Source organism: Pecten maximus, chromosome 18 (genome assembly GCF_902652985.1).
Source record: "Pecten maximus chromosome 18, xPecMax1.1, whole genome shotgun sequence".
Taxonomy (NCBI): Eukaryota; Metazoa; Mollusca; class Bivalvia; order Pectinida; family Pectinidae; genus Pecten; species Pecten maximus.
In genome coordinates this window covers 20,450,768-20,474,706 of record NC_047032.1, presented here as the reverse complement: position 1 = coordinate 20,474,706, position 23,939 = coordinate 20,450,768, and the positions used below count along the sequence as shown (strand labels likewise).

Here is a 23,939-nt window from a genome sequence, read left to right as displayed (position 1 = left end):
CATGTGATATCTACATAATGATTAATATCGCGTAATCGTCTACGTGTATATCTACGTTTGTTTAGTATGTATCAACTACAGTGTATAACACAATTGGGCAAAAGTCACAGGATATTAGTAACCTTCAATACAAACTGTGATATAGCTGAGCCAAAGATAAATAAAATTGCATCATACAGATGTTTCGTCCTTCTGGGACTATTTAGTGATGCTAAGGACATATTGATGATGTCGAAGAGGCTAGAGAAACTCAAAACCGAATTCAGTGTAAAACAATAATTTTCAAAATTGGATTTCAAAAAGATATCTATTGCACTATTCAACTGAATGAAAAGGTGACATTTAGGTAACGACAGTCATGGAGACAAAAGTTCACCAGCAGTGTCTACCACATTCAACCTCAAAGGATTGTGCAACAGATATACAAGGAATTAGCACTGTTCGATGCATATTGAGAGCTCGTTACACTCGATACAGAATAGCAAAGTATTCTAATTTCAGTTACATTGCACCACGCACCTGTCTCCGTAAGTAATGCGGAGCCTCCAGGTAGGTGGGGGGAAGGTAAAATTCTTGATAACAGGATCAATAGCTATAATACTCAATACATTCAATGAGGTTCACTATGTTTTAAAAGTGAACTACATATTCTGAATTGTTTCATTATTAAATTTCAACACGTGGCATGCGGATAACGATAATCCTCGGGAACAGTAGCTACTACCTGCAATCCCAGAGGACTGCACAGAAGGTGTGTGTGTTGTAAGACGACGATACCTATTGATCACGTGATCATTATGTGGATGTCTTATCGCATATCTCATTATGACATCAAAGAAATTGCTGTCCCTGAAAAAAGTAACGTTAGATAGATGTGATAACAAAGAACAGAGCCAATTACAGCTATTAAAATGTAAATATATTTAGAATGCCTGCCGGACAATAAATTGGTTAGGAAAAGAAATGCGTGTTTTAACACCTTGGCACTAATAGTCAAACATTCATTGCTTAAGTACATCTGGGGGTGTCGTATATACCGATTGATGATAATACTTTTGATATTTAACGCATATGCTCTTTCGAATGTGTGCGGACTTGACCTATATGGATGAGAGATGTTTTGACTTTTTAAAATTGTTATCAAACTACATTCATATTTTCACACTAATATGCTTAATTATATGCGTAATGTTTAGTTATGTGCATATATTGATTATTCCATTAGTTATAAATATATATTATAAGCTATAAGTAGATGTTATTAGCTATTAGTATATGCTATGTGTTATAAGTATACTTTAAAATTTATATACAGTTATTATACATAATTATGTATATGGATTGGATAGATTTTTTAAATTTTCATTGCGGCTATGAATACCAGTAGCTAGCTACATATGACCGCACGCCTCGGAGGATATGTAGCTAGCTACTGGTATTCATAGCCGAAATGAAAATTAAAAAAATCTATTCAATTCATATATTTACATAACCTTGATTTAAAAAATTTATATCGAGAAAACGAGAAATTTTATTAAAAAGAAAAATTTGTCATGTATACGACGAAACGCCAAATCATTAGAACAGCCGGGAGATCCCGCCTATGCACCACGCCATTGTTTTAATGTCGTTCCGCATTTTCCGGTCTTTTTTGTTTAATTTTGTATAAAACAAAAAGAAATAAGTATTAAAGTAAAAATAATATCAAATACAATCATTCAATTCAAATCATATTTATTTTATGTGAACAAATTGCAACAAAAACACAATATTTTCATAATTGAAAGGCGGACTATTTTTTTATGGCGTATTAATATGACCCGATTAATCAGGTGTTTTGCACGAGAGACAATGTTTTCATACGGTTTTCATAGTGTATTCATGGTCATATGTTTGTTGTTTTCACTTGGTATGTTCATATCAGCAAACCACATTAGGAATGTAAATATATGCATATAAGCTATAGATATAAGTTATAAAAGGAATACATTTGCTTTGGTCGATTTCATGGGGTGATGAATTGAGTTGCAATTGAGACAAATTTAATGAACTGCGAAGAGTAACTCAATTCATCACCCAATGAAATCGACCAAAGCAACATCCAGTCCTTTTATTTCAATTAACACGCATTTTCACCTAATATATTGAAGATGTGCAAGTCTTCCGTTACTAGAACTGGTGCAAGTGTAATGGTTTGTACTAAAAGAAATAGTCCGTCACTAGATGGTGACCAAACTGTATCATTAAGACAAACATACAATTACGCAACACATTAACCATACAACAATATAAAAAATAGCATGATTTAATTGAAATATTAACAAAATTTACCGTTGAATTAAAAATGCACGGAAGAATAATGACTAGTCTGTGTTCTCCGGTTGTGTCCCACTTCTATACGAACGGAACAGCCATCTTTATGATTCGAAATATGTTATGGAGTTGGTTGTGATCGTGATGCAAGCTCTATCAAAAACGTGATGCTTCATTCATTGAATGATTATTAATAGTTCTTTTTGATCGATTGAACTTCCTTGCATACATTTATTCAAATGGATGCATTATTTCGACCGGCTGTCACACAAGGAAACGAATGATTCCCAGTCCACTGTCATCGGAATTGAATCGGACTGAGATGATTACAAATTTATTTTGATTTGAAATGGGCAAATTTGAAGCAGTGTGAGCTACCTCTGAATAGATACAAAATCAGGCATCATTCTGGAGCGGAAATTAAACATTTTGACCCGTGTTTTTATTGAAAAATTACATTTATGTTTTCAAAATCTTAATGCAGGCCTCTGTGACGCCTATATTATGTAGATCTAACAGAACAGTCTCATTTACTTCCTCCAAAGCCCCGATAATCTCACATGTATGTTATTTCTGACTAGCCTATTGATATTGTTTCCGTCACATTGGACTGATGTACATTTTGTATGTACTGTTGGGTTTGGCCTACAGATCGGGCAGAAGCGGGCTGGCGGCTAGTGCACTATATATGTTTTTTGCATATGTGTAGAATGATGCAAATCTGGTCAAATTCATAGACAAATGAAACAGATTAAATTTGGTAGTTTCATTGAATGGGGCCGCGGTGGTCAAGTGGTTAAGGTGTCCCGACACTTTATCACTAGCCCTCCACCTCTGGGTTGCGAGTTCGAAACCTACGTTGGGCAGTTGCCAGGTACTGACCGTAGGCCGGTGGTTTTTCTCCGGGTACTCCGGCTTTCCTCCACCTTCAAACCTGCCACGTCCTTAAATGACCCTGGCTGTTAATAGGACGTTAAACAAAAACAAACCAAACAAAAACAAACCAAAGTTTCATTGAGTCCAACTGAGATGAATTGAAATATAAGTAAGTGTTATAAGTAATAAGTATGTAATATAGGTTATATGTGTATGTTATACGTTCTATGAATAGTATATTATAGGTTATCTGTAAATGCGATAGGCTATAAGTACATACATCTGATGAGGTTGCCCTTTGGATTTTGTAAGTATACAGTGAGTGTCTACATCAACATGTTTACGCCTCCTCTCAGACGACTGGTGGACGTTGATACTCCGTTATCGTGTCTGTAATATCTATGTTTTTGAGATTTGATAACAGATTACAGTGAAACCGAAACTGTCGCTGTAGCATTATCTCGTCTGGCTGTTGAGTAAGACAAATAAATACAAAATGTTTGTTTTCATGATGGAACACTTCTGACTTTTGTCGTTATGGAAAGCACTTACATTTCGCGAGGCATTTTTTTTTTGCGTTAACAAGCAAAGGGAGTTAATCATGAATTCGAATCCCTCGCGATTATTTGTACGCAAATTCATACATTAAGATGGTGACCAAGCTACCGGTAACTGATATAAGAGTCTTCTTGAGCCCATAACTCTAAAAGCCTAAAAGTTCATCTTAAGCGAATTCAATATCATTTCTAGTCCCGCGTTCGCAAAAGAGGTATTCGCGAATATGTCTAAAGAGGTAAGTTCGCGAAATAAAATATTAGCGAAGTCTAAGTGATTTAAAGTATTGACGGTACAGAGCCATGATAGAAGATACTTGGTGTTATTGTTAAATAAAGCCATAATAGAAGATGCTTTATGCTATGTCACACTTAATCTTTTTAATCAATTGTAAATATTAACATACGCTCTATAGTATTGAAGTCTTTCAATATGAGAAGCATATCATGCTGATGTACTACTGTGAACTTGCCATTTCTAGGTACAAATTCCTGCTTTCACAACCTGCCTTGATTTAATGTCACAAGGCATGAACTCGTTCCCAATAATACGATTTCTGTGATAGGTGTCGATTGCTGATCACGGAATAAGAGAGATTCGATTCGAGAGGGATACTTGTTGAACACCAGGTGAGATAATCCCATTAGAAAATGTTATGTACCCCTGTGCGATTGATGTGGACCTAAGCATAACTGGATTTGACTCAGATTTACATGACACATCCCATCAAGGAAACTGAAGAAACCTTCCAATGTGTATTATCTTAAGATTTAATAAACCTTTTGATGATATCTTGCCGTCGTTCTATCTATCTAGATTTCAAATTGAGGTTGGTTTGGTAGACGACGACCCTCTGTTTTTGAATCAAATGATTTAACTTCTATATTTGGACTGACTTCACTGGTAAAATCCAGGGTCAATTTCACCGTCTTTATTGTATATTCCGTGTTCACCCTCAGACAAACATCACCCTGGCACCAACACAGAAGATCAGTGTCGAGCTTATATTGTCATTCCCTTGTACGCATATACTCTACATGTATTAATTCCAAAACCATAATTATGTTGTAACATATACGGTCTTTTATATTTTGTTCTAAAAGCAACTCTTCTATGTTAGTATATGTTGCCCTGTTTATAAATGCCGATCTTAAGCTAGAATTACGTTTTATAATATCGGTATTATCAGTTGTTGTGTCCTGCCGTCGCTCTAATTAAACATACATATTGAGTTAGAATTACGTATTGTAATATAGGTATTATCAGTTAATGTGTCCTGACGTAACTCTTATTAAACATACATATTGAGTTAGAATTACGTTTTTTAAATGTCGTTTAATTCTGCAATGATAGTGCCTACTTGATTGGTCTGTAGACAGAAGCTAAGTCACCGAATAAAAGTGTTGATACATTAGTCTGTCTGTTGACCTGAGTAGTCTATACGGCATTGTTATCATTGTAGACGTTGTGTCCCCCACCACTCCGTTGTGTATTGGCCGGTGAGGAGAGTATATTGGTCAGTACAACAATGGACATCTTACCGACCATTATGTCGATTTATTTGTCTACACAAAGTTGTTTACGATATAGGTGGTTTTAATGAACAAAAGATTACGAGCCTTTTGACCGACATGGAATGAAGGGTCTGTTATGAATAGAGCAAGCGAAATTAAACCCGAGGATATTTTGATTTACACATGCACATTCGTGTTTTTCACAGTCGACCGACAGCGTGTCACCGAAAGTTGAATCATTGAAACGAGGCCAAGCAAAAGTAATGATTGACGGGAAAATATGTTGTTCTATAAATTGTGATAAAACCACCTACATGAATAGGTTTTTGTTAATTTTAGAACACGTTATAAATTGTATTAATAGTTTGGAATGTATACCTGGTGTTATTTAAAGATTGTGATGTTTCGACTTTTTTTTAATTAATGCACCATTAAGAATTGGAAAGTTGATGTTAAGATTTATCATAATCGGACTGTTATCTTGTTAATTCGCCCGAGAAATACTTAATCTATGTAGAAGAAGGTAGGTATCGCAATATTCCAAGGGCGAATAGAATCTGTCGTTATTGTGACCAAAAACAGGTAAAGGATGAGTTTCATATTTTTTTAAAGTTCTACAAAGATAACCGAAAGAAGTTCGATCATTAAAATGTATCACTGGAATCGCCCTTCTTCATATAATTTTGTCCAGCTGTTGTCTGTAGGTAACAGGAAAGAGCTTTTTAATTAAGGGAAGTCCATGGAATTGTATTTTACAGTACGTTCTAGAACTCAGCTTTAGCTTATTTTGTTTTCACACATATCAGTTTCTAGGTTTACCAACATTATAACCGTCTATCCCCTGACTACACTATTCTATACTCCACTCAATCATCCATTCGATATTGCCGCTCAGAAATGTCATAACATCTGTAATCTTACTGTAATATTTATTTTCAATATGATATATTTTAATAAATCTACTGCATATGTAAAGTAAGTATATGAATGCTGTCCATCTTTCTTTAATTTGTATTATATATTAAGGATTGTAAATTATATGATGTAATATTTAAGTATGCTTGTGAGCCGTAAGGCTTAAAGTGAATAAACATTGAAGCATTGAAACTTTTTTTATTTGTCAATAGTTTGATTTACCCTGTGGCGTTTTCCGTTGACCGTTAGTGAGAGATTGTAACGTCATGATTTAGACACATATGTTATATCATGCAATAATAATTGTTCACCGAAGTGTCTGCCTCAGTTTGACCCCGGGAATGATAGCGTACAATATCATTTTAAGACGTGGCGTTTATTGATAAGTCAGTAGATCTTGGCGTGAATAAATGTCGCATGATAGCATATCACAGAAAGGTTTCGTTTGACATACAATCAGCAGAGTAAACGTCATGGTGTGAGTCTAATGAGAGAGTATCACTAGAGTAAACGTCCTTGTGTGAGTCTAATGAGAGAGTATCACTAGAGTAAACGTCATGGTGTGAGTCTAATGAGAGAGTATCACTAGAGTAAACGTCATGGTGTGAGTCTAATGAGAGAGTATCACTAGAGTAAACGTCATGGTGTGAGTCTAATGAGAGAGTGTTACCAGAGTAAACGTCATGGTGTGAGTCTAATGAGAGAGTATCACTAGAGTAAACGTCATGGTGTGAGTCTAATGAGAGAGTATCACTAGAGTAAACGTCATGGTGTGAGTCTAATGAGAGAGTATCGCTAGAGTTAACGTCATGGTGTGAGTCTAATGAGAGAGTAAAACTAGAGTTAACGTCATGGTGTGAGTCTAATGAGAGAGTATCACTAGAGTAAACGTCATGGTGTGAGTCTAATGAGAGAGTATCACTAGAGTAAACGTAATGGTGTGAGTCTAATGAGAGAGTATCGCTAGAGTTAACGTCATGGTGTGAGTCTAATGAGAGAGTAAAACTAGAGTTAACGTCATGGTGTGAGTCTAATGAGAGAGTACCACTAGAGTAAACGTCATGGTGTGAGTCTAATGAGAGAGTATCACTAGAGTAAACGTCATGGTGTGAGTCTAATGAGAGAGTATCACTAGAGTAAACGTCATGGTGTGAGTCTAATGAGAGAGTATCGCTAGAGTAAACGTCATGGTGTGAGTCTAATGAGAGAGTATCACTAGAGTAAACGTCCTTGTGTGAGTCTAATGAGAGAGTATCACTAGAGTAAACGTCATGGTGTGAGTCTAATGAGAGAGTACCACTAGAGTAAACGTCATGGTGTGAGTCTAATGAGAGAGTGTTACCAGAGTAAACGTCATGGTGTGAGTCTAATGAGAGAGTATCACTAGAGTAAACGTCATGGTGTGAGACTAATGAGAGAGTATCACTAGAGTAAACGTCATGGTGTGAGTCTATCGAGATAGTATCACTAGAGTAAACGCCATGGTGTGAGTCTAATGAGAGAGTATCACTAGAGTAAACGTCATGGTGTGAGTCTAATGAGAGAGTATCACTAGAGTAAACGTCATGGTGTGAGTCTAATGAGAGAGTATCACTAGAGTAAACGTAATGGTGTGAGTCTAATGAGAGAGTATCACTATAGTAAACGTCATGGTGTGAGTCTAATGAGAGAGTATCACTAGAGTAAACGTCATGGTGTGAGTCTAATGAGAGAGTATCACTAGAGTAAACGTCATGGTGTGAGTCTAATGAGAGAGTATCACTAGAGTAAACGTCATGGTGTGAGTCTAATGAGAGTATCACTAGAGTAAACGTCATGGTGTGAGTCTAATGAGAGAGTATCACTAGAGTGAACGTTCTTGTGTGAGTCTAATGAGAGAGTATCACTAGAGTAAACGTCATGGTGTGAGTCTAATGAGAGAGTATCACTAGAGCAAACGTCATGGTGTGAGTCTAATGAGAGAGTATCACTAGAGTAAACGTCATGGTGTGAGTCTAATGAGAGTATCACTAGAGTAAACGTCATGGTGTGAGTCTAATGAGAGAGTATCACTAGAGTAAACGTCATGGTGTGAGTCTAATGAGAGAGTATCACTAGAGTAAACGTCATGGTGTGAGTCTAATGAGAGAGTATCACTAGAGTAAACATCATGGTGTGAGTCTAATGAGAGAGTATCACTAGAGTAAACGTCATGGTGTGAGTCTAATGAGAGAGTATCGCTAGAGTAAACGTCATGGTGTGAGTCTAATGAGAGAGTATCACTAGAGTAAACGTCATGGTGTGAGTCTAATGAGAGAGTATCACTAGAGTAAACGTCATGGTGTGAGTCTAATGAGAGAGTATCACTAGAGTAAACGTCATGGTGTGAGTCTAATGAGAGAGTATCACTAGAGCAAACGTCATGGTGTGAGTCTAATGAGAGAGTATCACTAGAGTAAACGTCCTTGTGTGAGTCTAATGAGAGAGTATCAATAGAGTAAACGTCCTTGTGTGAGTCTAATGAGAGAATATCACTAGAGTAAACGTCCTTGTGTGAGTCTAATGAGAGAATATCACTAGAGTAAACGTCATGGTGTGAGTCTAATGAGAGAGTATCACTATAGTAAACGTCATGGTGTGAGTCTAATGAGAGAGTATCACTAGAGTAAACGTCATGGTGTGAGTCTAATGAGAGAGTATCACTAGCGTAAACGTCATGGTGTGAGTCTAATGAGAGAGTATCACTAGAGTAAACGTCATGGTGTGAGTCTAATGAGAGAGTATCACAAGAGTAAAGGTCCTTGTGTGAGTCTAATGAGAGAGTGTCACTAGATAAAACGTCATGGTGTGAGTCTAATGAGAGAGTGTCACTAGAGTAAAGGTCCTTGTGTGAGTCTAATGAGAGAGTATCACTAGAGTAAACGTCCTTGTGTGAGTCTAATGAGAGAATATCACTAGAGTAAACGTCATGGTGTGAGTCTAATGAGAGTATCACTAGAGTAAACGTCAAGGTGTGAGTCTAATGAGAGAGTATCACTAGAGTAAACGTCATGGTGTGAGTCTAATGAGAGAGTATCACAAGAGTAAAGGTCCTTGTGTGAGTCTAATGAGAGAGTGTCACTAGATAAAACGTCATGGTGTGAGTCTAATGAGAGAGTGTCACTAGAGTAAAGGTCCTTGTGTGAGTCTAATGAGAGAGTATCACTAGAGTAAACGTCATGGTGTGAGTCTAATGAGAGAGTATCACAAGAGTAAAGGTCATGGTGTGAGTCTAATGAGAGAATATCACTAGAGTAAACGTCATGGTGTGAGTCTAATGAGAGAGTATCACTAGAGTAAACGTCATGGTGTGAGTCTAATGAGAGAATATCACTAGAGTAAACGTCATGGTGTGAGTCTAATGAGAGAGTATCACTAGAGTAAACGTCATGGTGTGAGTCTAATGAGAGAGTATCACTAGAGTAAACGTCATGGTGTGAGTCTAATGAGAGAGTGTCACTAGAGAACGTTCTTGTGTGAGTCTAATGAGAGAGTGTCACTAGAGTAAACGTCCTTGTGTGAGTCTAATGAGAGAGTATCACTAGAGTGAACGTAATGGTGTGAGTCTAATGAGAGAGTATCACTAGAGTAAACGTCATGGTGTGAGTCTAATGAGAGAGTATCACTAGAGTAAACGTCATGGTGTGAGTCTAATGAGAGAGTATCACTAGAGTAAACGTCATGGTGTGAGTCTAATGAGAGAGTATCACTAGAGTAAACGTCATGGTGTGAGTCTAATGAGAGAGTGTTACTAGAGTCAACGTAATGGTGTGAGTCTAATGAGAGAGTATCACTAGAGTAAACGTCATGGTGTGAGTCTAATGAGAGAGTATCACTAGAGTAAACGTCCTTGTGTGAGTCTAATGAGAGAGTATCACTAGAGTAAACGTCATGGTGTGAGTCTAATGAGAGAGTATCACTAGAGTAAACGTCATGGTGTGAGTCTAATGAGAGAGTATCACTAGAGTAGACGTCATGGTGTGAGTCTAATGAGAGAGTATCACTAGAGTAAACGTCATGGTGTGAGTCTAATGAGAGAGTGTCACTAGAGAACGTTCTTGTGTGAGTCTAATGAGAGAGTGTCACTAGAGTAAACGTCCTTGTGTGAGTCTAATGAGAGAGTATCACTAGAGTAAACGTCATGGTGTGAGTCTAATGAGAGAGTATCACTAGAGTAAACGTCATGGTGTGAGTCTAATGAGAGAGTATCACTAGAGTAAACGTCATGGTGCGAGTCTAATGAGAGAATATCACTAGAGTAAACGTCATGGTGTGAGTCTAATGAGAGAGTACCACTAGAGTAAACGTCATGGTGTGAGTCTAATGAGAGAGTATCACTAGAGTAGACGTCATGGTGTGAGTCTAATGAGAGAGTATCACTAGAGTAAACGTCATGGTGTGAGTCTAATGAGAGAGTATCACTAGAGTGAACGTTCTTGTGTGAGTCTAATGAGAGAGTATCGCTAGAGTGAACGTCCTTGTGTGAGTCTAATGAGAGAGTATCACTAGAGTAAACGTCATGGCGTGAGTCTAATGAGAGAGTATCACTAGAGTAAACGTCATGGTGTGAGTCTAATGAGAGAGTACCACAAGAGTGAACGTCATGGTGTGAGTCTAATGAGAGAGTATCACTAGAGTAAACGTCATGGTGTGAGTCTAATGAGAGAGTATCACTAGAGTAAACGTCATGGTGTGAGTCTAATGAGAGAGTATCACTAGAGTAAACGTCATGGTGTGAGTCTAATGAGAGAGTACCACAAGAGTGAACGTCATGGTGTGAGTCTAATGAGAGAGTATCACTAGAGTGAACGTCATGGTGTGAGTCTAATGAGAGAGTATCACTAGAGTAAACGTCATGGTGTGAGTCTAATGAGAGAGTATCACTAGAGTAAACGTCATGGTGTGAGTCTAATGAGAGAGTATCACTAGAGCAAACGTCATGGTGTGAGTCTAATGAGAGAGTATCACTAGAGTAAACGTCATGGTGTGAGTCTAATGAGAGAGTATCACTAGAGTAAACGTCATGGTGTGAGTCTAATGAGAGAATATCACTAGAGTAAACGTCATGGTGTGAGTCTAATGAGAGAGTGTTACTAGAGTAAACGTCATGGTGTGAGTCTAATGAGAGAGTATCACTAGAGTAAACGTTCTTGTGTGAGTCTAATGAGAGAATATCACTAGAGTAAACGTCATGGTGTGAGTCTGAGAGAGTATCACTAGAGTAAACGTCATTGTGTGAGTCTAATGAGAGAGTAAAACTAGAGTTAACGTCATGGTGTGAGTCTAATGAGAGAGTACCACTAGAGTAAACGTCATGGTGTGAGTCTAATGAGAGAGTAAAACTAGAGTTAACGTCATGGTGTGAGTCTAATGAGAGAGTATCACTAGAGTAAACGTCATGGTGTGAGTCTAATGAGAGAGTATCACTAGAGTAAACGTCCTTGTGTGAGTCTAATGAGAGAGTATCACTAGAGTAAACGTCATGGTGTGAGTCTAATGAGAGAGTATCACTAGAGTAAACGTCCTTGTGTGAGTCTAATGAGAGAGTATCACTAGAGTAAACGTCATGGTGTGAGTCTAATGAGAGAGTACCACTAGAGTAAACGTCATGGTGTGAGTCTAATGAGAGAGTATCACAAAACACTCACTTCTATCTCATAACTGTTTTTCGAGTTTTTTTTTCTGTGCATATATTTTTTGCAGACGTGTTTTTATTGACTGTCTGTCTGTCTGTCTGTCTCTCTGTCTGTCTGTCTGTCTGTCTGTCTGTCTGTCTGTCTGTCTGTCTGTCTCCCCCCCCCTCTCTCTCTCTCTCTTGTATTTGTTTTGGTTTTCTCTGTTACAACCTAAATAACAGCGCTATATGTCCTCAGCTACATAAATATTTCAGTTGATACTGAAATGTATTTAAATATAATTATATTGCGCTTCTTTTGTACAATTCTTCGATATGTATGTCAAAAGAAATTTGTCTAAAGCGGAACTGAACACATGTTTATGACTCAAGACCAGCCTGATAACAGCTGTTTGGATATTGATCATTCACGGTATTATCAGTTCACATGGCCTATATGTTGGTGAAAATTTTCCGTGCTTATTTATAAGTAACACATACATGTACGTACATGTAGGTTATCATATACTTACAACATCTAGGGTACATGTAACAGTTTGTAGGGTCGAACTTCATTTATGTTCTCGTACCTCTGATCGCTTTCGTTTTGATTTCATTAAATAATCTATGAAACGATTTATGAAAATTAATATTTTGCAACAACATGATGCAAAACTATGTGACCGTTTTGATGTATCTCCCTCGTGATATTTGAGAAAGTTCCCTGTGTAGAGATAGGCTCTGAATAAATGGATTAGACTGATAGACTGTAGTCACAACATAATTATATCTTCAACGAATACGGAAGGGATAAAAACATTGATAAATACCCAGACAGCCACAATATAGTCAACATACTCCTCAACTGAGGATAAAAAACCTGTACAGAACCTATTACATAGTTGCATTTAACAATACCATGACATGAATTAAGTTAATTTAATGGGATTTTCTAGGTAGTATTATTGACAATATGTATGAAACCTAAAATGTAAATATTAATATTTTCTCAGTCGCTTTTATAGCCAATATGACTACGTAAACATTGTAAACATCACACTATAGATTGAAAGGTTGGTTCATGGCGTGATATTGACATCATTTACGGGTTTCAAATTACAAATGTAAGTTTATGTGTACCTATACACATGCCTACCAGCTGTTGTAGGAGCTGAATAATAATGACTCACAACATAAAGTGTTGACAGAGTCATATGATCATGACAATATTTCAATGAAAACATCACAATGATAAATTTCTCGGAAGTTTACTATTCATGGTAAATGAAAATTTGAGTTGTCTTTTCTTGTAAAATATAACGTTCAGGAAAACTAAACAATTTAATAAAAAAAAATCGAACATGTACTCATGTATGGCTTCATTATCTTTAGAAATACGAAATACTTCAGACTCTGACTTTTAAAACCTTTCAGAAGTCTAGTCTAGTTTTTAAATATCTTACATTGCTCTTTCTTGTAACTTTGAACTTGTTTGATTATTGTGTTGTGGTAAGTTAAGATTACCAGTCAGAATAGTATGCTTGTACATGTTAAAATTGTTTTGAATTTGCAATTACTATGGAATAAGATAATTTAATTTTATTTATTTCTTTTGTTTTGTTTGCTTGTTTGTTTGTTGAGTTTATCGCCCCGTGAACCAACGGTTAGGTCGCTGACCACTAAACTTCAAGTGAAAATCAGAGGTGTGTGGTTTGATACTCCCTACCTGTGGCGGTTTGTGTTTCCCGGGAAGCTGAGAAAGGGCCGGTCTGTGCTGTCGTGATTGTGTCCATGGGAAAGACCCTTTACTCTTATTTCTCTAGATTGCATGCGACGGGCATCCCGTATGGTTTTTCAGTGAGGCAGTCACCAACTACTACAATGAGACCGAGCCTCAAAATGACCCTGGCTGTTCATGGGGCGATAAACCGATCAAGCAAATAAATCATCCTCTTTATAACAGTATGTTTTTAGTTATCTCCTGGGTACTGTTAAGCATTCGGTCTATTGGTGTGCGGCCCTATGAGGATGGCCTGTCCGATGTTATCTGAGGAATGTAACTGGCTCCGTCCATAAGTGGGAACTATCAAAGTCTGTTGAAAATTAGTCATTCACATTTGCTTCGTTCTGCACCGCGTTCAGCTTAGGGTCATCTACATAGCAGAATAATGTTGAATTTCAAACAAAAATAAACATCTAAAAATGGCATAAAACGAGCCATATATCTAATATACCAAAATATTTGTCTGAACATTCTGTAGAGTTACTTTGCGGTAATATGTACACTGTAGCATGGAATTATAAGTCACACGAATAACCAAACCTGTAAAATAGCTGTTATGCTCACAAGTGTCTATAACACATGGTAAGAGCATTTGCTTGACCGGATTTGACTTTATGTACGTATAAATACTTATTTTGTTTTGACCTTGAAATGCAAATGGTGTCTGTGAATGATATTACACAAATATGGCATAAAGGAAGGCATTTCAATCAATAAAAATGCCCCTGATATCATACTTTTAAAACATCTGACCAGAGAAAGAAGGGACTTTTTAAGACAATTCGTTAAACTGATGAGTTTGGGGCCTTTTTCAGAAATATGCATACTTTACCCCAAACTCAACGGTTGAACATTTTTTTCTTAAATCAGTCTTCTTGTCATGTATAGAGTCTAATAAGAGCATTATTGATGTTTGAAATACCAATCATATGCCATATTTATTTGATATCATCCATTAGCGCCATTTGCATTTCAAAGTCAAAACAAAAGCAGTGTTTATACATATTATAAGGTCAAATCTTGTCAAGACAATGTACCCATTTTGTGCCTAGGACACTTGCGAGCAAAACGACATGGCTACTTTGTGCTATGTATATGCTATGCAAATGGCTGATAAATTCCCCCAAAATATGTAATTTTCGCATGTTTTTTTTTGAAACTTACAAACAGCTTAACAAATTAAATATCGACAGCAAGTCCAATGGTGTGTAATGATACATTCTAAGTTCAAGTTACGTCTGTTAAATTGCACCATAGTAGGATTTTATAGGCCTGCAAAATATCACTACATTTGTATTTTGAATGTATTTGCTGTTTAGATGCCTGTGTGAAGTTGACTGGTTAACGCATGGTTACTGTCATGTGACCGCGTTGGACAATGTTAACCACAATAACCTTGTATTCATACAGAATGAAATACTAACACCCGCTATAGGCAAAGCAGTTGTATTATTATTCTGTACACGAAAATGCGCTCTTTGGTCAAATATAATGACCTAATATATATTTATATAGAGAACGTGTTTTTCAACAACCATGACAATAGGGAATTAATTGTGTTAATGACCCTCCCTGTGGTATTTTAACATTTACTGGGGTTTATCTGTATTGTCCTGACTTCCGCTCCCCCTTTTTCATTCTGTTGGTTCTTACTAATGTGCTGACTTCGTTCAGTCCTTGGATTTCCCATGACTAGCAGTCAAATATCATATCCCTACGACTGGACCGTGTACAGATGATGGATGCTTTTCCGAGCTTTTTTGATTATCGTTTGTGAAATATTACTTAAACAACACAATAAACCAGTCAATGATTTTATCTGATAAAATAAAGTATGTATGGATAATTTAAATGTGCATTTCTAATGTATCCGCAGTGTCCTCGGACAAATCAACTTAAACTAATGGTTAAGTTTTGATCCTTTATAGAATGAAAGCAAAACAATATACAACCAAGATATCTCGGACAATGTACAGGTGTTTTATTTGGTCAGTATCTCGGTTAATGGACTAGAGAGTATACATACCATCTATTCATTTGTAGAAAATGTTTTACAATAGACAGAGTTGGCTGACCACTATGTACGTAGCGGTCAGCGTTACCGAACAATAACCTCTTGTAAATGACCACTAAACATATTATTTGTACAGACATTTATGTAATCTGGCCAAAGCGCCGTATACACTCCCTGATACATCAGTCTCAGCTGATTAACACAAACAAACATCTAGGGGCTAATATTTCATTACCAGTTCCCTGCGAGTCATGCTAGTACAGGTGTATTGGTATGAATATGGATTACCTTGTTTAAGTGTCAATATTTTCTTACTATTTTACATTTACACAATGTATTACTCTGTTGTATTATAAGGGTGTTGACCTCAAAGGACGCGATCTCAATCTCTCGTTGTTTCCTACATCAGGTGAAGGTGAGCGTTTGTTTACACTGTTGTAGTTTCCTTATCTCAGCAGAATATATAATGATTACATGCTTCACGGAACACCAAATAGGGTTAGTTTTCATACAGAACCCCACGGCAAGTTATCCTTTTAAATCTAACGTGTTGTTTTGGTTTCAGAACGTAATTTCTAATCCGATACCAAATACCCCATTTATCAAAAGCTGATTTCCTGACCCTAATAAGGGCGTTAGCGAATTAAGTTCAAGGTTGTGTACATTTGATACATTGTTATTATCTTCCTATTCAGCTATACCTTGGATTAACAAATGTCTTATTACGTGCTCCTTTGAACGTTTAGCTTTGTCTAACAATACGTGCTATTTCGTATGTTTTAATAAATACGTTTCCCTTTTCAAGGTTTAATGACACCGAGGTAGCGTTCTGTCCAATTAAATGTGCTGTATTGCACGTCTCTTTAATGTGGAGTTCAGAACAGTAAACATGTGTTGTATGTATGTCCCTGACCAATAAACACGTGTGGTCTTTATGTTACAGTTACGTAAACCTGAATAGGACCTAACGCTCTGACCAATATGTTTGTGTTGGAATACTTTTGAGCATTACGTAATAGTCTGACCCTGAGAGTAAGGTAGCGTTCTTACCCTGAAAGTAAGGTAGCGTTCTTACCCTGAAAAGAAGGTAGCGTTCTTACCCTGAAAGTAAGGTAGCGTTTGTACCCTGAAAAGAAGGTAGCGTTCTTACCCTGACAGCAAGGTAGCGTTCTTACCCTGAAAGTAAGGTAGCGTTCTTACCCTGAAAGTAAGGTAGCGTTCTTACCCTGAAAGTAAGGTAGCGTTCTTACCCTGACAGCAAGGTAGCGTTCTTACCCTGAAAGTAAGGTAGCGCTCTTACCCTGAAAGTAAGGTAGCGTTCTTACCCTGACAGCAAGGTAGCGTTCTTACCCTGAAAGTAAGGTAGCGTTCTTACCCTGAAAGTAAGGTAGCGTTCTTACCCTGAAAGTAAGGTAGCGTTATCACCCTGAAAATAAGGTAGCGTTCTTACCCTGAAAGTAAGGTAGCGTTCTTATCCTGAAAGTAAGGTAGCGTTCTTACTCTGAAAGTAAGGTAGCGTTCTTACCCTGAAAGTAAGGTAGCGTTCTTACCGTGAAAGTAAGGTAGCGTTCTTACCCTGAAAGTAAGGTAGCGTTCTTACCCTGAAAGCAAGGTAGCGTTCTTACCCTGAAAGTAAGGTAGCGTTCTTACCATGAAAGTAAGGTAGCGTTCTTACCCTGAAAGTAAGGTAGCGTTCTTATCGTGAAAGTAAGGTAGCGTTCTTACCCTGAAAAGAAGGTAGCGTTCTTACCCTGAAAGTAAGGTAGCGTTCTTACCCTGAAAGTAAGGTAGCGTTCGTACCCTGAAAGTAAGGTAGCGTTCTTACCGTGAAAGTAAGGTAGCGTTCGTACCCTGAAAGTAAGGTAGCGTTCGTACCCTGAAAGTAAGGTAGCGTTCGTACCCTGAAAGTAAGGTAGCGTTCTTACCCTGAAAGTAAGGTAGCGTTCTTACCCTGAAAGTACGGTAGCGTTCGTACCCTGAAAGTTAGGTAGCGTTCTTACCCTGAAAGTAAGGAAGCGTTCTAGTCAAATAAACTGGTAGCTACATGTATATACGTCATTCTAAGTGTTGCGTTTTGCGTCCTTACGCTCAAAGTTTTGTAGCGTTCTGGCCCTCAACGTTAAGTAGCCTTTTTACCAATACACTGGTTATATCTACATCATTCTAATTGTTAGGAAGCGTTCTGGCCAATACACGTGTTATATTTACGTCATTCCAATCGTTAGGTAACGTTCTGACCAATACGTCTGTTATATTTACGTCATTCTTAACGCAAGGTAGCGTTCTGACCAATACAACTGTTATATTTATGTCAATATTACTTTAGGTAGCGTTCTGACCAATATTTCTTTTATATTTCTGTCATTCTTAACGCAAGGTAGCGTTCTGACCAATACATTTGTTATATTTCTGTTATTCTTAACGTAAGGTAGCGTTCTGACCAATACATCTGTTATATTTCTGTCATTCTTAACGCAAGGTTGCGTTCTGACCAACATACATTGTACATGTTATATTTACGTCATTCTCATTGTTACGTAGCGATCCGACCAACCCACGTGTTATATGTACGTACATGTAATCATAAACGTTAGGTAGCGTTCTGACCAAAACACTTGTTATATTTACGTCATTCTAAACATTAGATAGCGTTCTGACCAACACACACGTTATATTTACGTCTCTATCAACGTGAGGTACGTATTATTTTGGCCAGAGACACATGAGAACCGAACATATACGCCACACGGGATGATAGGTTGACAACATGACGTGAGCTGTCACGTGTTGCCTACATAATGATGAAATCATTGCTCTATTTTACACCTTTCATCTATCGTGTGTATGCATGCCTGTCCCTCAAGTTACAAAATGTACTATACAATTATATAATCCCGTGCTTAATCGTAAAGGAAGAATAATTTCACATACCTCTAATAAAAATTGAATCTTTAAAAGATATCAACCTCACCGATGGATATTAGACTTACTTGTGACTTGATATTGACCTCACAGTGAATATCATACTTACTAGTGACTTGATATCGACCTCACCACTGAATATCAGACTTACTAGTGACTAGATATCGACCTCACACTGAATATCGGACTTACTTGTGACTAGATATCGACCTCACACTGAATATAAGATTTACTAGTAACTTGATATCGACCTCACCACTGAATATCAGACTTACTTGTGACTAGATATTGACCTCAACACTGAATATAAGACTTACTTGTGACTAGATATTGACCTCAACACTGAATATCAGACCTACTAGTGACTTGATATCGACCTCACACTGAATATCAGACTTACTGGTGACTAGATATCGACTTCACCATTAAATATCAGACTTACTGGTGACTAGATATCGACCTAACCACTAAAAGTCAGATTACTGGTGACTAGATATCGACCTCACACTGGATATCAGACTTACTGGTGACTAGATATCGACCTCACCACTGAATATCAGACTTACTGGTGACTAGATATCGACTTCACCATTAAATATCAGACTTACTGGTGACTAGATATCGACCTAACCACTAAAAGTCAGATTACTGGTGACTAGATATCGACCTCACACTGGATATCAGACTTACTGGTGACTAGATATCGACCTCACACTGAATATCAGACTTACTGGTGACTAGATATTGACCTCAACACTGAATATTAGACTTACTTGTGACTAGATATCGACCTCACACTGAATATCAGACTTACTGGTGACTAGATATCGACCTCACACTGAATATCAGACTTACTTGTGACTTGATATCGACCTCACACTGAATATCAGACTTACTGCTGACTAGATATCGATCTCACCACTGAATATCAGACCTACTAGTGACTTGATATCGACCTCACACTGAATATCAGACTTACTGGTGACTAGATATCGACCTCACCACTGAATATCAGACTTACTGGTGACTAGATATCGACCTCACACTGAATATCAGACTTACTGGTGACTAGATATCGACCTCACCACTAAAAGTCAGATTACTGGTGACTAGATATCGACCTCACACTGGATATCAGACTTACTGGTGACTAGATATCGACCTCACACTGAATATCAAACTTACTGGTGACTAGATATCGACCTCACACTGAATATCATACTTACTTGTGACTTGATATCGACCTCACACTGAATATCAGACTACTGGTGACTAGATATCGACCTCACACTAAATATCAGACTTATTTGTGACTTGATATCGACCTCACCACTAAATATCAGACTTATTTATGACTAGATATCGACCTCACACTGAATATAAGACTTACTTGTGACTAGATATTGACCTCAACACTGAATATCAGACTTAATTGTGACTAGGTATCGACCTCACCACTGAATATCAGACTTATCTGTGACTTGATATCGACCTCATACTGAATATTAGACTTACTGGTGACTAGATATCGGCCTCACCACTAAATCTCAGACTTATTTGTGACTAGATATCGACCTCACACTAAATCTCAGACTTATTTGTGACTAGATATCGACCTCACTCTGAATATCAGACTTACTTGTGACTAGATATCGACCTCACCACTAAAAGTCAGATTACTGGTTGACAGTGTTATATAGGACTTCGTGTCGAGTAGATATCCCAAACCCTGCAGTATATTGAATTGATCCCTATCGACTTTCAGATTATTCGAGGAGTTTCAACTGCCATTTCAGCTTAAATCGAAAGGTCAATATAACACAATAGATCTATGTTCTGGGCCCTGCGAACATTGACCTCTACTGCCATCGACCTTTACCGGATTATATATGTCACTGTCGGTGGCTAGACTGACATGTCAGTGATCCGGTATAATGTGTTCACCGACTAATGCCAGGGAACCGTGGTAGGAAATACAATCGGGGAAGGCTATCTATTTCTGTGATAAATATATATATAGAAATAACCAATATTAGGAGACGTTGCCCGGATTATCCTTTACCAGCTAATGGCTATCCATTGAACCGTGGTAAGGGTTATACTCAAAATGAGGGTGGTGGCAATGGAACTACTGGTGATATCAACAGGCTGCGAACACGTCTCACTTTATACCACATAAGGAAATAGTGTATTTCCAAATTAGATAATGATTTCGACCATACACATTTCAAAAACAGCACATCTAGTGTGTGTACACCTGGACCCAGTTGTTCAAAAGGTGATTAGCTTAATCACTTGATAAGTGAATATTTCATGTCTCCTTTCCTTCAAAACCTGAGTGTGTGCATGTCTTAAAATAGGTAGGTGGGAAGAGAATAACAAGTGTTACTGTTTCATGAAAATGTTAAGTTCGTTTTACAAGATATGATTTTACCAGGATTTTAAAATTGTTGTTAAATCGTGTGTAGCCTAATCACCCTTTGAACAACCTGACCCTGATAATAAAAAAAATATTATCTATATGGTATGAAAGACTTAACCTCTCTTTTATCTTTTCCATTATACTCGGGTAATGTTTTGTATGTATAACCAATATATCGGTACGATAAGTAATACATGTAGTTTAAGTGTTTACCTTATCTATTTCGATCATGGAGACCAAACATTGTGTGAGATGTAGGTCATACTCACCATGACTTAGTAGTCACAGGTATTTACATAGAGAAAAGTGAGAAAACCCTAGATTCGAAATGATAAATGACTTAACACATTATTTCAATTATTCATATGGATTGAAAAGAAAAACAGTTGCAGCCCATATTGGATTTAGAAAATTGCTATTTTTACTGTTGATTCATCCTGTTTCATAATATTTTAACATTTATGCGAGACGATGTTGATTCCTCTGACCTCCTTTTCTTGTTTTTCAGAGTTACCTGAAGGACGAACGAAGACTTCTGTGAGAGGTGGCCGATTACATATCCGAACCGATTTTCGGGTATTTATAAGCACAATCCAAGGAAGCATTGATAAGTATGCCATGTTACCCATTTAGGTTTTAAGATTAATCTTATACATTATTCAAACTCGGTAAAGCATGAAATAAGCTCGAGACATTATAATGAAAATGTTTGATATCATCTGATGAAGATGCTATTTTCCCGCAAAAAAAAAAAAAAAAAAAATTGAAAGTGTCCTGTGGATTAATATACTATTCCAAAATGTGTTTCCATTGATCTTTAACAAAATCTGAGCCAACGTGTTTGATTGTTATCAAACGTACCTGTAATATTTAATGCAAGGTACACGTATAAAATAAACATACAATTGAATATGAAACTGTTCCCCGATGCTAGTAAACCATAGCTATCAATACAATTTAAGTGGGAGATTTATGGAATGTCGCTTATCATATGTATCTATCAGCAAACCTGCATCAACATCCCTCCTTACATTGATACTATTATTGTCAAGTTCTCCAAGGTTGGTAAGTTGGATGCTTTTACTTCTTTACATTCCACAATGGTTTATCCGTCCCGTGTCTCCCAACTGAGAATAGATGTCCATGCATTATTCTATTTGTCTGTCGGAACATTATGGGTCGTTTGTCCCTCCCCATCCAGACTGTGGCGTTTCTGTTGACCTATTGTTTGTTTTTTAATGCTTACTATATACGGTTCTTAGCGTCCTTTCCAATTACTAAAAAGAATAAAAGAGCTTTACGATGCAGTCCCATACATTTTGGCTCTACTGTAACTATCAATTTGTTTTGAAATGTGCTAATATCTTAATTGCCTTTTGTACAATCCTTTGCGATGTCAGGCGGTAGACTCTGCTGGCGGATATTTTAGTCACCGAGGTTTATCGTAACCTACTTGACACTTGTTAATTCATTTGAATATTGACATGGTTTAGAGTATACACATGTATGTAGCGTTCTTTTGAATCCCACTACCGAAAATAATGAAATCATTGGTATTTTTCACCCCCACATCTAGATTACATTTGTTTTCTATTTTGAGATTTGGGTCGCCTACTATGATCACTTTAGGTCCTTTGCATCATGGACATGTCCTAGACGGACGCATTTAATAACAAAATTGTTGAAATGTGAATAAAATTACTTGTATGAAAACAAGATACTGATGTGATCGAAGTATAATTGCTCTTAAAGGTGTGAAGATAAAAGTAAGTACGGTTACCGTCGATTTATTGAAGCGATTTGATTTTTTAAAATTAGTTTTTTGGCCTTTTTATTTATAAATATTTTCAAGCGGTTAAACTGAAAACTGCTAATGTTAAAAATTCTCTAAAATTGTTATTTACTGCTCATTTAAGTTGATGGTTGTTACACTATATGATGCTAAGAACGTTCGTTTGGCGATGATCGCATAACGACGGAATGACATTTTCTGGATTTGGCCTATACTCCATCCATGTCAGCCAAAAAGTTTTTTTTAAATGTCAAATGTCACAAAACAAAACGAAATAAGACATGTATCTAAAACCTAGAAAGTTTCCAAATGATCACATTAAGTATATCCTAGTTCTCTGAAATCGTCACTGCTCAATTTTTTTTTATCTCAAGTATCCTTACGATTTTATATATTTATTTTAAAAAAAACCATGTATTCAACAAAAGAAAAAACTTGTGGACAAAATAAAAACACTAAAATAATATTGTCAGTTTAGTATTAAAAATAATGCTCAAATAAAATAATAAACAACTTCATCAAGCATTTGACTTATATATGTTGACTTATTTTATATTTTTCACATATTATTTCAAAATGTATTTATAGGGATATGGAGGCAGCAATACCAGTGTCCAATAATGTTCGTTCATATTAATGTGGATATAGAGACATGTGTTCACTAACATATCATATTGATGCGGATATAGAGGCAGCAATTCCCGTGATCACCAATATCCTATCATATTAATATGGATATAGAGGCAGCAATTCCCGTGATCACCAATATCCTATCTTTTTAATGTGGATATAGAGGCAGTGATTCCCGTGATCACCAATATCCTATCATTTTAATGTGGATATAGAGGCAGCAATTCTCGTGATCACCAATATCCTATCATTTTAATGTGGATATAGAGGCAGTGATTCCCGTGATCACTACAATATCCTATTATATTGACGTGGATATAGAGATATCAATGCCTGTCTTTACTAATATCCTATCATATTGATGTGGATATAGATTCAGCAATCCCCATGATCACTAATATCCTATTTTATTGATGTGGATATAGAGGTAATAAAGCCTGCGTCTACTAACGAGACAGGTTCATTATGAGAGAGACAGGTTAAAGTGAGGATTATATGCCAATAGAAAAACCTTCGGAAAATGAAATACCAATTAGTTAATAGGAACGTAGACCTGCGGTGAACCGTACAC

At 36.9% G+C, this 23,939-nt stretch overlaps 1 protein-coding gene across 1 annotated transcript in view; it reads left to right on the top strand.

The window, feature by feature from the left end:
- Positions 1–3,970: 3,970 nt before the first annotated feature.
- LOC117316299 (mucin-2-like) overlaps positions 3,971–23,939 on the top strand; it is a 54,553-nt gene continuing 34,584 nt past the window's right edge. The window contains exon 1 of the mRNA XM_033870839.1: positions 3,971–3,982. Within this exon, the coding sequence (XP_033726730.1) occupies positions 3,971–3,982 (12 nt within the window). The remainder of the gene's footprint in view (positions 3,983–23,939) is intronic.